A 13,289-nucleotide genomic window follows, 5' to 3' on the forward strand; every position below is an offset into this window, starting at 1 on the left:
TCAAATCATTTCCCGAGCGTGCACGAAAAGTGGCCGTACAATTTTACGTGTTGTGCAATAATTATGTGAAACGGTGTCGTGCATAATATCGGGATAACCGGTCCAGCAGTGCGCCTTCGTGTACGAGATGAAGAAAGAATTCTAGAAGCATTTTATCATCGTATCATTATCAACGTGTGCAATACATTTTATCGAAGAATTTTCAACCACGGATCAATTTTTGTAAAAGTACTGTCAACATTAATTTTTTACATTTACGATATATTCAGCGTATAGTAATGGTAAATTTTGAATAATTTTCAAATTGAGAGTGGAATAGGTCTATGGGGGAAATCACTATAAAAAAAGCGCACCATGCTATCTACCGCAAGGTGGTGTGGAAATGATAGCGCATCATTTTCTCGCCACTAAAAGGACGGGTCATTTTTCGGCGCGGTATTGCGATATATCGCAAACCACCATCATGTCTCGGAGAGCGACTCGCCTACCGCTTCGTCGCGCTCGTAGTATCGGATTAGACCGAGTGGGACCACTCTCGTCGCCGCGCGCTTCTACTCACACAGATTGGCCGATCTTCTTTATTTAATTTTTCGTTAATTATTGCGACAATCCCAAAACAATACAGGTCATTCCTTCTTAATTTGAGCCAATCTACTTCCTTATTTCGTTAAGATCGAAAATTGACGGACATTCTGTATATATATGTATATACAGAGAGTTCCCGGTATCTCAGAACAAAGTAAATCCATAAGTAGATCTCGTTAAAATAAATTAAAAAATCCTATATCATTTTGCAAGAAACCACGTAAAATTTCGAGATATTAAATAAAAAGGATCGATCAATGTGCGTGACTAGAAGTGCGCACCATCATGTTTCGTAGAGTTCGTCCATCACTCCCTTCCCACTTGCCACTTCGCCGTACGTCACCATTATGTTACAGTGAGATCCTTTGCTGCCGCCGCGTTTCTAGTTACATGCATTGATCAATCTTTTTTAATTAATATCTCGATATTTTACGTGGTTTTTGCAAAATAATCAAAGACTTTTTAATTCAGTTTAACGAGATCTACTTATTGGTTTGACTTTGTTCCGAGATACCTGGAACTCCCTGTATATACAATTTTTTATTTTAATATTATTATTATAATTATATATATAATACATTATTCCAATTGAATCTTTTGCAGTATAAGTATAAAACAATTATATTTAATGATTCATTTTGACATTAAAATAATAATTTTATTTTGTATTGACCTGAAATATATTCGATTAAAGGTATTATTATTCTAAAATATGATATACAAATAACAAAAAATAATATATTTTATATTTTTTATATCATTTATATCTTTCATTTCATATTATCTGACAAATGCAGGAAGTCAAATGCGCTTACATCATATTACTAGTAGCCGGCTACTGGGTGACGGAGTGTCTGCCGATAGGAATCACATCGTTAGTCCCGGTGGTGCTGTTTCCCTTGTTCGGCATTCTCAGCAGTCAAGAAACATGCATCTGTTATATGAACGACACTATTATGGTTTTCATCGGCGGCCTTATACTCGCCATCGCCACCGAACACTGTAATCTGCATCTGCGAATCGCTCTAATTGTGATGAAGACATTCGGTTGCAGCCACGCGAAATTGCTTGGCGGTCTTTGTACCGTAACCACTTTCGTATCCATGTGGATTGCGAACGCGGCAGCTACCGCCATGATAGTGCCCATCGTCTTTGCTGTTCTGCGCGAATTGGAAAGGGTCGGTTGAATTGGAAAAACATTATAATAAATTATCGCGTTTCATGCTATTGCTATCAAATGGAAAAGACATTTCGAAGTTCAAATTTTTTATATATATCTTTGGTTTTTACATCTTTCCCTTTCTACAATAATTCTTTCTCAAATCACATTTTTTTCTCATTTCTCATTGTGTTTATATAAGTATATTTTGTATTTCATTTGAAATATCAATTACAGTTATATCGCAGCTAATTAAATTATTTAATTAGATTTAATAATCTATAATTAATTATATTTATTCTGTATATTTAATTAAATTAATTAAATTATACATTTTTATTTTATTTTTGAAATGATATTGCATATACACAGCAAGGGCTCGGAAAAGTGTTTGATATAAAGGAGGATCCACAAGATCCGGAAGCTGAACCGTGAGTATTAAATATTACACATTTTATACACTTTTATATAAGAAATAATTTATAACTAATATTATATATGTATAATATGTTTTGCATAAAGTACTACAAGATGTTTTCTCCGAAACTTAACATCGTACAAAAAAATATTTTAAATAAAATTTTGAGAGAGAAAAAATTAATAATCTTGAACTGTAATTAAAAACTTAATTAAAGATCATATGAAAATTAACCTAATTTTTTGAAATGTAACAATTTCAATTTTTTTATATAAATCAATTCCTTGTAATATTTCTTGTAATAGTCGTAAAAGTTATAGAAATAGAATAGTCAAAAATTAAACAGTTTAGGAGATATTTTAGTTTATATAAAATTATGTGTTAAATTAAAGTTATATATGTTATATAAATTAAAGTTATATATAGGATATCTCATAAAGATTGTACCGACGCTCATGTGATTAGAGCGCAATAAACTGAACAGAAAATTTCTTTACCATTTTGCAATTTTCTAATATATTTACTACACAGGGTGGCTAAAAACTTTTCGCACATTCGAAGTGTGAAGGTAGATTAGTTCAAATCAAGAAGGAAAGTGTTGTACTGTTTTGCGATATTTGCAATAATTAACGAAAAATTAATTAAAGAAGATCGGCCAATGCGTGTAGCTAGAAGTGCGCGGCGGCGAAAATGGTCTCATTGTAACATAATGGTGGCGCGTTGCGAAGCGGTGATTGGGGAGGGGAGGAGCCTTCGCCGCGCGCTTACATCAATGTTTCGATTAGGAATTTCGTGTGCGCGCATGTGCGGCTCTGCGCTTGTGCGACCGTGAAATTACGTATTATGTAATTTCAAAAGTGTGCAGAGCCGCACATATGCGCACACGGAATCCCTAATCGAAATATTGGCCTACTCTCTCATCGTTCCTCCCCTCCTCCCATCAATCATCCGTATGCGTCCCCATTATGTTACAGTGAGACCGCCTTCACCGTCACGCACTTCTAGCCACGCGCATTGTCCGATCTTCTTTAATTAATTTTTAATTATTGCAAATATCATAAAAATTGCAAATATAGTAAAGAGCCTTTTTTCTTAATTTTATCAACCAATCTACCTTCACACTTCGGATGTGCGAAAAGTTTTCAACCACTTTGTATAAGAAAATTAGAGTAATTTAAATTAGATTGACTTTTACATGATCTTGAAAAATGACCTTAATTAAAATTCAAAATAATCAATTATTTTGCTCTTCAAATTTCTATAAATTTTGTCTGAAACATTTTTGTTGTACATCAAGTTTTAAAGAGATATCTTGTAATATTTTATGTAAATATTCGTATATTTAACTCTTTATAGTACATATATGTGTGTATATATTTATATATTTATAATAATTTAATTTATGATATTAAATTAAATTCTTAGTAACTTTTCGATACTTTGATAGAAGGATTTATTTTCTCAGAGATATGAAGCCGACGAAAGTGACGAAAGCTTATTTGTTCGCGGCAGCATACGCTTCGTCTTTTGGAGGTACCGGGACACTCGTCGGTACTCCGACAAATCTTGCTTTTAAAGGTATCTACGAATACAACTTTCCTGATGCTGACCCCATTACTTTTGGTACCTGGATGGCTGCCTCAATCCCGCAAATGGCCGTGAACTCATTTCTACTGTGGCTGTATTTACGAATTACTTTTCTGGGGTATCTGAGACCGCGCAGTAAGGACGCCGAAATGGCGAGAATCGGCGCGGAAGGCGAAGCGATCGCAAATCAAGTATAACAAAAAAAGTCTTTTTTTAATCTTTTTATTCGATTAATAAAATAAGTAGCGAAATAATTATAAGTATTAATAATTAATTAAGAACTTCTCTCTTTAAATTTATGTATTTGAATAACAAGATTGAATAATATGATTATATGAATATATGAATAAATTAATAATTATATGAATAAAATAAGGAATAAAGTTCCGAAAATCTTTCGATGAAACTTTACGAAAAGTTTTCTTTCACCTTAAAATAGAAGCCTGTAAAAGAAATTTTAGTGACTCCTAAAAGAAAGTCATTTTTAACACAAAATGATAAAAAATATAATAAAGTAAATATATAAAACAGAAGAGACATATCTCAAATATACCTTATAAGTTTTATTAATTTCACAAATGTATGTGTACACACACACGCGCGCGCGCCATGGGTGCGAGGGAGGGCTGCGGTCCCCCTCCCGCAACCACCCCGCCGGTAGGGGCCGCATTGCGAAGAGTTCAATCACAATGGATATATGCTGTAAGTTGTAAAGCGAGGCCCACCTTCCCTACCAGCATGGAAAGTTGCAAATCTATGTGGAATCATACAATAATAGACTCAATAATAGTACCTCGTTTTGCGCTGACTCAGCGATGATGTGGGATGAACCTCGCTTTGCATGGAAAATTGCAAACCATGTGGAACATCTATGCTTTGCATAGAAAGTTAAAATAATCTTGACCTTCTTAGAAGTCAAATCAACATTAGCTTAAGAATTCGTATAGTCGCATGTTGCATATAATTTGTGAATCTTCTGTTAAAAAACGATTTTCTTATAGGCCAAAATTCCTTTTACAGGCTTCTATCTTAACTTGAAAGGAAGCTTTTTACAAAGTTTCATCAAAATCGGAGGTGACCGGTTTTCGGAACTGCACCCAAAATAAGTTATGGACATTAAAAGGAAATTTACAATTAGCAGTTATTAGTAAAGTTTAGTCCAGTTTAAGATTAAAAATTTAATATTTTTACATAATTAAAGAGATAAAACATGTAATTAATTTTAGATAAGTTCATTCTTGTTTAAAAGTTTATTTATATTATTTATAAATTGATAAAAAATATATTAAATAATCATCGTTGTAGGTAATAAATCAAAATCTTAAGAATTTAGGACCCATGACGTTTCACGAGATCTCTGTCGCAACACTCTTCATAGGATGTATATTTTTGTGGGTCTTTAGAGCTCCTGGATTTGTTCGTGGATGGTCAGAAGTTCTAACGGATGTGTAAATTGCAATTTTCTTATTGTTATGAAACAAAGATTGTCCATAAAAAAAGATGAATTTTGTTATCTACGATTCATCATTGCAAAAAACAAAATATTTAAAATAACACAATAAAACATTTTTAAATTATATATACAGAGTGTAGAAAAAATCTCAGAGCTCCTTAATATTACGAAAAAATTTTCGAAAAAAAAATTGTTCTTCACAAAAATTGTAAAGTTTTAAGTAATGCATTACATAATAATACTAATATAAATCTTATATCTTGAATAGTGTTGTCAAGGTCACAAAAATTACAACGAACACGGAAATTCACATTTTTTATTAGATTTCATTATACTTAGCTCATCAACTCGAAAGTTTTTCAAAATACTATAAAATATTTTTCTCTTAAGTATTTTTTGAGTTATAAGTTTAAAAAATTACAATATCGTCAGCATTAACATTACCTAAAATGTACCTAAAATATAATGAAGACTACACAGTTACACGATTTATACTTCTGTTGTGTCTTTGTATGTGTGTGTGTATAAATATTTATGTATATATAATGACCCAGTTAATAAAGGTAAGACCCACATATGATGTGTCTTGCTTTCATGGATCGTATCATGCATCTGAAAGTTTTGTAAAATTTGTGAAATAATTTTTATTTATAACTTTTTAATAAACAACGAGCAACGCAGGTAAAAATTTTTAGGAATAACCTAGGATAACCTTGATAACATATATCAAGATTAAGATGAATCTATCTATCTTATTTTAAATATATATATATATATATATATATATATATATATATATATATATATATATATATATATATATATATATATATATACAGGGTGTATAAAAAGTACCGAGCCGATGAAATATTTCAAAAACTAAGCATTTCAGAAAAAATGTTTCAGATAAAACAGGATTTTATAGGATTTCAAAAGATCTATTTACTGACGCTATGAGTTTAACCTTGGATGGCGTCGCCAAGGTCAGAGGAAGGTCACGTAGAATTTTTTAAACAGGACATTCTATATGCTTTTGCATATTCTTGTAGCTCATCTTGAGAGCTTTCCAAAACACTATAATAAAGTATTTCTTCATGAGTACTTTTTGAATTATGAGGGTTGAAATAATTTCTTAATTTTACATAAACCATAAAATATCTAGTAAAATATTCATTTTTCGATTATCTTAATGCTTTTATGTACAAAATAATGAAAAGAATCAATTGGTGTAAAGAAAACACATAGTTATTTTTCAGAAAAAATATGTAATTGTTAATTGCAAATTACATATATTTTCTTAGAAACAACTATGTGTTTTCTTTACACCAATTCATTCCTCTCATTATTTTGTACATAAAAGTATTAAGGTAAGATAATCAAAAAATAAATATTTTATAAGATATTTTATGGTTTATATAAAATTAAGAAATAATTTCAAGCCTCATAACTCGGAAAGTACTTAATGAAAACTAATTTAATTATGTTTTGGAAATCTCTCGAGATTAGCTACAAGAATATGCAAAAACATATAGAGTATTCCATTTAAAAAGTTGAAGGTGACCTTGTTCTGACCTTGGTGACGCCATCTAAGGTTAAACTCATAGCCTCAGTAAATAGATCTTTTAAAATCCTACAACTCTTATCTAAAACATTTTTTTCTGAAACACTTAGTTTTCGAGATATTTCACCGTCCTGGTACTTTTTATACACCCTGTATACAGGGTGTTTAGAATTTCAACCAACAAATTTTCAGAAATTGTCGGGGGCACCATAAGAATCATTTTTTGCAAATGAACCTGGGATCGGAAACCTTGTCATTACATCGCTACGGCATATGGAGTGTTCGAAAAAGTCAGGATCTCGAAATATCACAAAAAATAAAAGTTTTACAAAAAATTGTTTCAAACAAAAGTTGTAGGGTGTAAAAAGGTCTATTTACTGGCGCCATATGTTTGACCTTGGATGGCGTCACGAAGGTCACGACAAGACCATCTTGAATTTCTGAAATGGAACTTTCCACTTTTTATTGCATATCCTTGTAACCTTTCTCGAGACCTTTTCAAAGCACTATAAGTACTAATAATTTTACCAATTTTAAGTATGCCGTTGCGAAGTTATTGAAGAATTATATAAAAATATAATTCTTCAATAAGAATTATATAAAATAAGAATTATATAAAATTTTTCCTGATAAGTCGACGACTGTAGCTATCGTATTATTATCCGCGAATGAAGGTAAAAATGATAAATGATGGTGGATCTACTTTTATAACTGACCGATGCGTATGATATTTTGGACAATTTTTTATTACAGATAGTCTACAGAAAATAAAAATCTTCATTTTTCTGTAGACTTGAGTTTGTACTCCAAACAGTATTGTTGTGCACTGTTGTTAAAGCACATATCCGATTCAAATCATCACATCTAGAAAATAAAGTATTTTATTTCTGATTTCTGATATTATTTCTTTCTGACCACATGTGACATGGAGCGATACTCCTACGGGACAAGTATGCTGACATAATTGTTGTTTATGGAGAGGCCCATTATCACGAGCATACAGCAGCAAGGATCTATCAAGAACGTTTTCCAGAATGGCGTATTCCTCATCATAGTACTTTCGCCCAGATGTTCTAGCGCCTCAAAGAAACTGAATCAGTAGATGTTCGCAAGTCTGATGCTGGACGTAAGCGATCTGTCTGCACATCGAAGATGGAAGAGGATATCCTATCCTGTATGGAAAAAAACCCTTCGACTAGCACCCGTGCTGTGGCTGCGGCTGTCAGTGCAGCACACAGTACAGTTTGGGAAGTCCTGTGTGAGCAGTTGTTACATCCATACAAGCGGCACAAGATGCAGAGTTTGAATTCGGCTAATTATCCTCATCATCAAGAATTTGTGGTTTCTGCGGAAGATTCGCCGGGATTCAGATTTCCCAAAATTTATTTTATTCTTTTTGTTCTCACCGATGAAGCTCTGTTCACCAGAGAAGGAGTCTTCAACTGCCACAACAGCCATGTGTGGGCGGATGAAAATCCGCATGCTGTGAGAGTAGGAAACTATCAGAACTATCGGTTCAACGTGAACGTTTGGGCTGGTATTGTCGGCGACTGTCTCCTCGGACCTTACATTCTACTCAACTACTTACGCGAGGATAACTATTTGACATTTCTGCAGGACACCCTCCAGGACTTCGTAGAGTACGTGCCTCTAGCCATTCGCTGAAACATGTGATTTCAGCATGACGGAGCCCCGGCCCACTATTCGCAGCAGGTGTGTACTTACTTGAACGCGATCTTTCCGGACAAGTGGATTGAGCGAGGAGGATCTGGCCTCTCCTTACCTACCTCCCCTAAACTTCTTCTTGTAGGGGTATCTGAAGAGCATGGTATACGAAACATCTGTCGCAAGCGAAAAAGAGCTCATTGCTAGGATCAGAAGAGCAACTATTCAAATTAAGAACGATCCTAGCGCCAGAAATCCGCCGGTCTTTGGTTCGGCGCTGTCGTCTGTGCAAAAATCTTGAGGGAAGACACTTCGAGCTACCTTCCTACATAATATCGCTCATACAGAGCTTTCATCGGCTTGATCAACCCCCGATTTTGCCTTTATTGGCTGGATCAAGCGTCGATCTTGCCTTTATCGATTGGATCAGCCATCGATCTTGCCATGATTGGCTAGATCATCTTCCAATCTGGGAAATTTGTGTTTGGATCTCTTGCCTTCGTAAGCGAGACATCTTGAGACCATGAAAAGCTCGATAACTTCGAACCGGCTTATTTAAAGTTGGTAAAATTAGTGCTTTGAAAAGGTCTCGAAAAGGGTTACAAGAATATGTAATAAAAAGTGGAAGGTTCCATTTCAAAAATTCAAGGTGGCCTTGTCGTGACCTTGGCAACGCCATCCAAGATCAAACATTTGGCGCCAGTAAATAAACCTTTTTACACCCTACAACTTTTGTGCTACAACGTTTGAAACAATTTTTTGTAAAACTTTTACTTTTTGTGATATTTCGAGATCCCGACTCTTTCGAACACTCCATATACTGTAGCGATGTAATGACACATTTCCGATCCTAGATTCATTTGCAAAAAATGATTCTTATGATACTCCCGACAATCTTTGAAAATTTGTTGATTGAATTTCCGAACACCCTGTATATATTTTTCTAAATTATATTAAATATCTTCCATAATAGAAAGTAATTATATTAATTTTCATAAAATATATTTGTAATGATATAAATATCTGAAATATCATTCTGAATATATTCAGTATAATTCTTAGGATGTTTTGTGCTATTCAGATAATTATATTAAAATTACACAAGAATTTATCAATAGGCATTTGGCAGACTCGATGCCCGCGATCTTCGTATGCCTGCTAATGTTCTTCATCCCGAAAGACCCCACCTTTGTGCGTTTTTGGAGCAAGGACCGTAAGAGTTTCTATAAGCCATGATTATCGAAAGCCAGTATGGACGACTCGAGTAGCAAGTTACTTATTAAGATCCTTTCTTGTAAAAGATAAGCGAAAAGTGACTTGTTACTCGACTCGTCTTTCCGCTTAGCTTCGGGCGTGTTTGACGTCAGTGATCACGAAATCTCGTATGACTGCGTAGCTTTCAGACGGCCGACAAGATCGTCCGAAGGCCTAATTACATGGCAAGTCATCCATAAAAAAATGCCATGGAGATTAGTGTTCCTGTTAGGCAGCGGCTTTGCTGTTTCAAAAGGTAGCAGCGTCTCCGGACTCGCCATGAAGGTAGGGCTGGCTCTAGTACCTCTGAAGGAATTACCTCCCGCGCTAATGCTGGCTGTAATTCTTTTTTTTGTCGGCACCATGACAGAGTTTACTTCGAATGTTGGTACAGCCAATATACTTCTGCCCGTCGTCGCTCACATGGTGAGAGTCCACACAAATACTAAGATAGATCAAAAAGTAAATTCTTTGTTTTATTACGATTTTTATTTACAATAGTATATTAGTATTTAAGTAAAAGTTAATGATTACTTCTCAATAATTTTGAAAAGCATTGATGTATTTATCCCATTTTCACATGATTTTGAAGATTTTTTGAAAAATTTTTTAAACATTCAACTCTTATTATTTAATTCATTCTTGAAGTAGTCTTAGTATTCTGTATTATTCTGCTGCATCACTTAGAAATCGTCCTTTTCCAAGATTCTTCAGCCAATAATTATTCCAAACAAGTGGAAATCGAAAGAAAATAAATTCAAGTTGTAGAGAGGATATTCCATAATATTCTAATCTAATGGTTATAAATGTTTCTGAATTTGATGTGTAGAGTAAGGTCTAACATTATCATGAGGAAAATTTATAAGGAAGAGGCCTGGACTTTTCTCGAGACAGTCGAAGTTTTATCGTGAGAAAATTTTCAAACTCATATCAAAGTTGAAAAAATATATCAATCTTCTCAAAGATTATATTGAAAAATAGTCATTAGCTTATATTTTAACAATAATTTAAATATTTCAGCAATAAGTCCAATTTATGCATAAGTAATAAATAAAAATCGTAATATAAAACAAAAAATACTTTACGTTTTGATTTTTATAATATTTGTTAACGCGAATAATTTTTTGTACAAATAATATTTTATATTTACATTCGAAGTGCGTGGCAATGAGGATACATCCATTATATCTGATGATGCCGGTGACTCTCATGTGTTCGTATGCGTTCAGAATGCCAGTCGCCACACCACCGAATGCAATCATAACCGTCGCAGGCCACCTGCAAACTCGAATGCTAATAGCGGCCGGATGCTTCCCCGCAATGTACAGTTTGATAGTGCAAATTATCCTGTTCCCCACTTGGGGAGCATTCATCTACGGTATCGGGGAATTTCCGGATTGGGCAGACCAGCATAATATCGGCCGAAAGCCATAAACTTTTGCCGTTCGTTTAGCTAATAATCTTCGCATATTATATATAACGATAATTAAGGATAAAGAATATACTTATCTACCATTTTATATTTACCAGAATAGGATTAATTATTCACAAATAAAATAAAAATCAGACCATCAATCAACTAAATTACTAATTTTTAAAACTAATTAATAAAGCTATTATAATTAATTATCTAATTAATAAAGCTATTATGATTAATTATCGATAATTAATTAGCTCCATAAGGACTTAATATCACAAATATAATACTTTTATAAAAAAAAATTTATATTTTAATAATATTATTGAGAAAGTATTATGATAATTATGTACTATGATATTATAAGAAAGTATTATGATAATTATATTAATGATATCATTAAATAATTGCAAAAAAAATTATTTTTCAAAATTTTTGAAATAATTTTGTCATTCGATTCTTTTCTTCAGAGAAAAAATGATTAAATTTAGACATAGACGTAATACAATATAAATTGCGCATTTCTACTCTCTTCTTTGTTTCGGTAGCATGAAATTTTAGAAAGAGAGAGCTTATGTTCGTGGTAGTTTCTTTCTTGTTTACGATGCGTGGTGGCGAAAAAAAAGTCGATCAAGACATATGTCAAACGCAGTGGCCATATTAAATTTTTGTCTCACTTTTGTTATTAATAGACAGAGAAACTAACGCCATGAAAGCATGTTGCCTCTTTCTAAAATTTGTACAACTTTCTAGCCAAATGAGAAATCTATATATTATACGTCTATGAATTTAGATATGTAAAATTTCAGATATACTAAAAATTTTTACAATTTTTAATCACAAATTGAATTGGCTTTTAAAAAACAGAAATGTTGAGGAAAAAAAAGTTAAAAATCTTAAATTTATTTATTACTTTGCAGAAGTAAATTGCCTTCTTTGTTTTGAATAGAGATATTAAACATTTCACAGTGACATAAATATTTCGAGTGTAAGATCTCTCCAGTGTAAGATATCCAATATTTTTAAATTTCTTTAACAAAAGATCTTTATCACATATACGCACACACGTACACATGCAAACACGCACACACATCAGTGAAGAAGTAGTAAGTGAAGGAAAAGCTTTCCACTCCCTCTCTACTCACCGCTTCGCCAAGCGCCTATAAAAGTTACAGTTGGACGACTCTCGTCGCCGCGCGCATCTACTCACGTAAATTGGTCGATCTTCTTTAATTAATTTCTCAATAATTATTGCGAAAATCGCAAAACAGTAGAGGACTTCCCTTTCTAATTTGAGCCAATCCGTGTGTGTGTGTGTGTGTGTGTGTGTGTGTGTGTGACAGCAGAGATAAAGACCCTACGGTTCGCCACTCCCATAGCATTTTTTGACTCCAAACCCTCTCTGCTGTGTGTCTGTGTGTGTGTGTGTGTGTGTGTGTTTGGAGTCAAAAAATGTTACAAGAATGATGAACCGTAGGGTCCTTATCTCTGTTGTCTCACATACTCACACACACACACACCCACACACACACACACGCACGCACGCACGCACGCACGCACGCACGCACGCACGCACGCACGCACACACATGATGTGCCAAATCCCACCAGCAACCTCCTCGTGAAGCGCATCGGGTAATACTAAGGTTGGCGATAAATGAACAAAAATGTATAGATAACTTTGATATATCGTAACTCAACGAAAAAAAATTGTACAAAAAAATTTTTCTGTTTTAATTTATACATAAAAGTCCATATTTTACGATGATCATCATGAAATTTGCGAAAAAAATTTATTCCAGCCCGTGGAATGCGTCGAAGTATGCAATTTTTTGGAGACGTCACACGTCCTTACTTTTGAGGAGATAACGAGAGGAGGGGAGGATAAATTCTAAATCTGACAAATGATTTTCAAAATAGAGGTTTTAAACTTGAGAATGAAAAAAAATTTTCACATACGACCATTTTTGACGGAGTTATACTTATTTGAAATTATGCGAAAATTTGATATGAAATTACCTATGCGATAATTTTGTTGACGAGTGTATATATATATATAATAGATTATAGGTTGTTATTATTTTATTAGATTTTCGAGTCCTAAGCTGAAATTTATATGACAAATAATGTTGTATGATATATGAAATGCAAATTATTAATTGAATAAATTATTATTATTAACATTTACACA

The 13,289-nt window shown here is 33.4% G+C and overlaps 1 protein-coding gene across 1 annotated transcript in view; it reads left to right on the forward strand.

Moving 5' to 3' along the window:
• Nucleotides 1-11,116, forward strand: part of LOC112638731 (protein I'm not dead yet-like) — a 22,197-nt gene extending 11,081 nt beyond the window's left edge. The window contains exons 4-10 of the mRNA XM_025410917.1: nucleotides 1,383-1,767; nucleotides 2,121-2,175; nucleotides 3,628-3,940; nucleotides 5,055-5,197; nucleotides 9,547-9,641; nucleotides 9,825-10,108; nucleotides 10,841-11,116. Of these exons, the coding sequence (XP_025266702.1) occupies nucleotides 1,383-1,767; nucleotides 2,121-2,175; nucleotides 3,628-3,940; nucleotides 5,055-5,197; nucleotides 9,547-9,641; nucleotides 9,825-10,108; nucleotides 10,841-11,116 (1,551 nt within the window). The remainder of the gene's footprint in view (nucleotides 1-1,382; nucleotides 1,768-2,120; nucleotides 2,176-3,627; nucleotides 3,941-5,054; nucleotides 5,198-9,546; nucleotides 9,642-9,824; nucleotides 10,109-10,840) is intronic.
• The last annotated feature ends 2,173 nt before the right edge of the window (nucleotides 11,117-13,289 follow it).

The sequence above is a fragment of the Camponotus floridanus genome, unplaced genomic scaffold (assembly GCF_003227725.1).
Source record: "Camponotus floridanus strain SB8 unplaced genomic scaffold, Cflo_v7.5 scaffold36, whole genome shotgun sequence".
Classification (NCBI taxonomy): Eukaryota; Metazoa; Arthropoda; class Insecta; order Hymenoptera; family Formicidae; genus Camponotus; species Camponotus floridanus.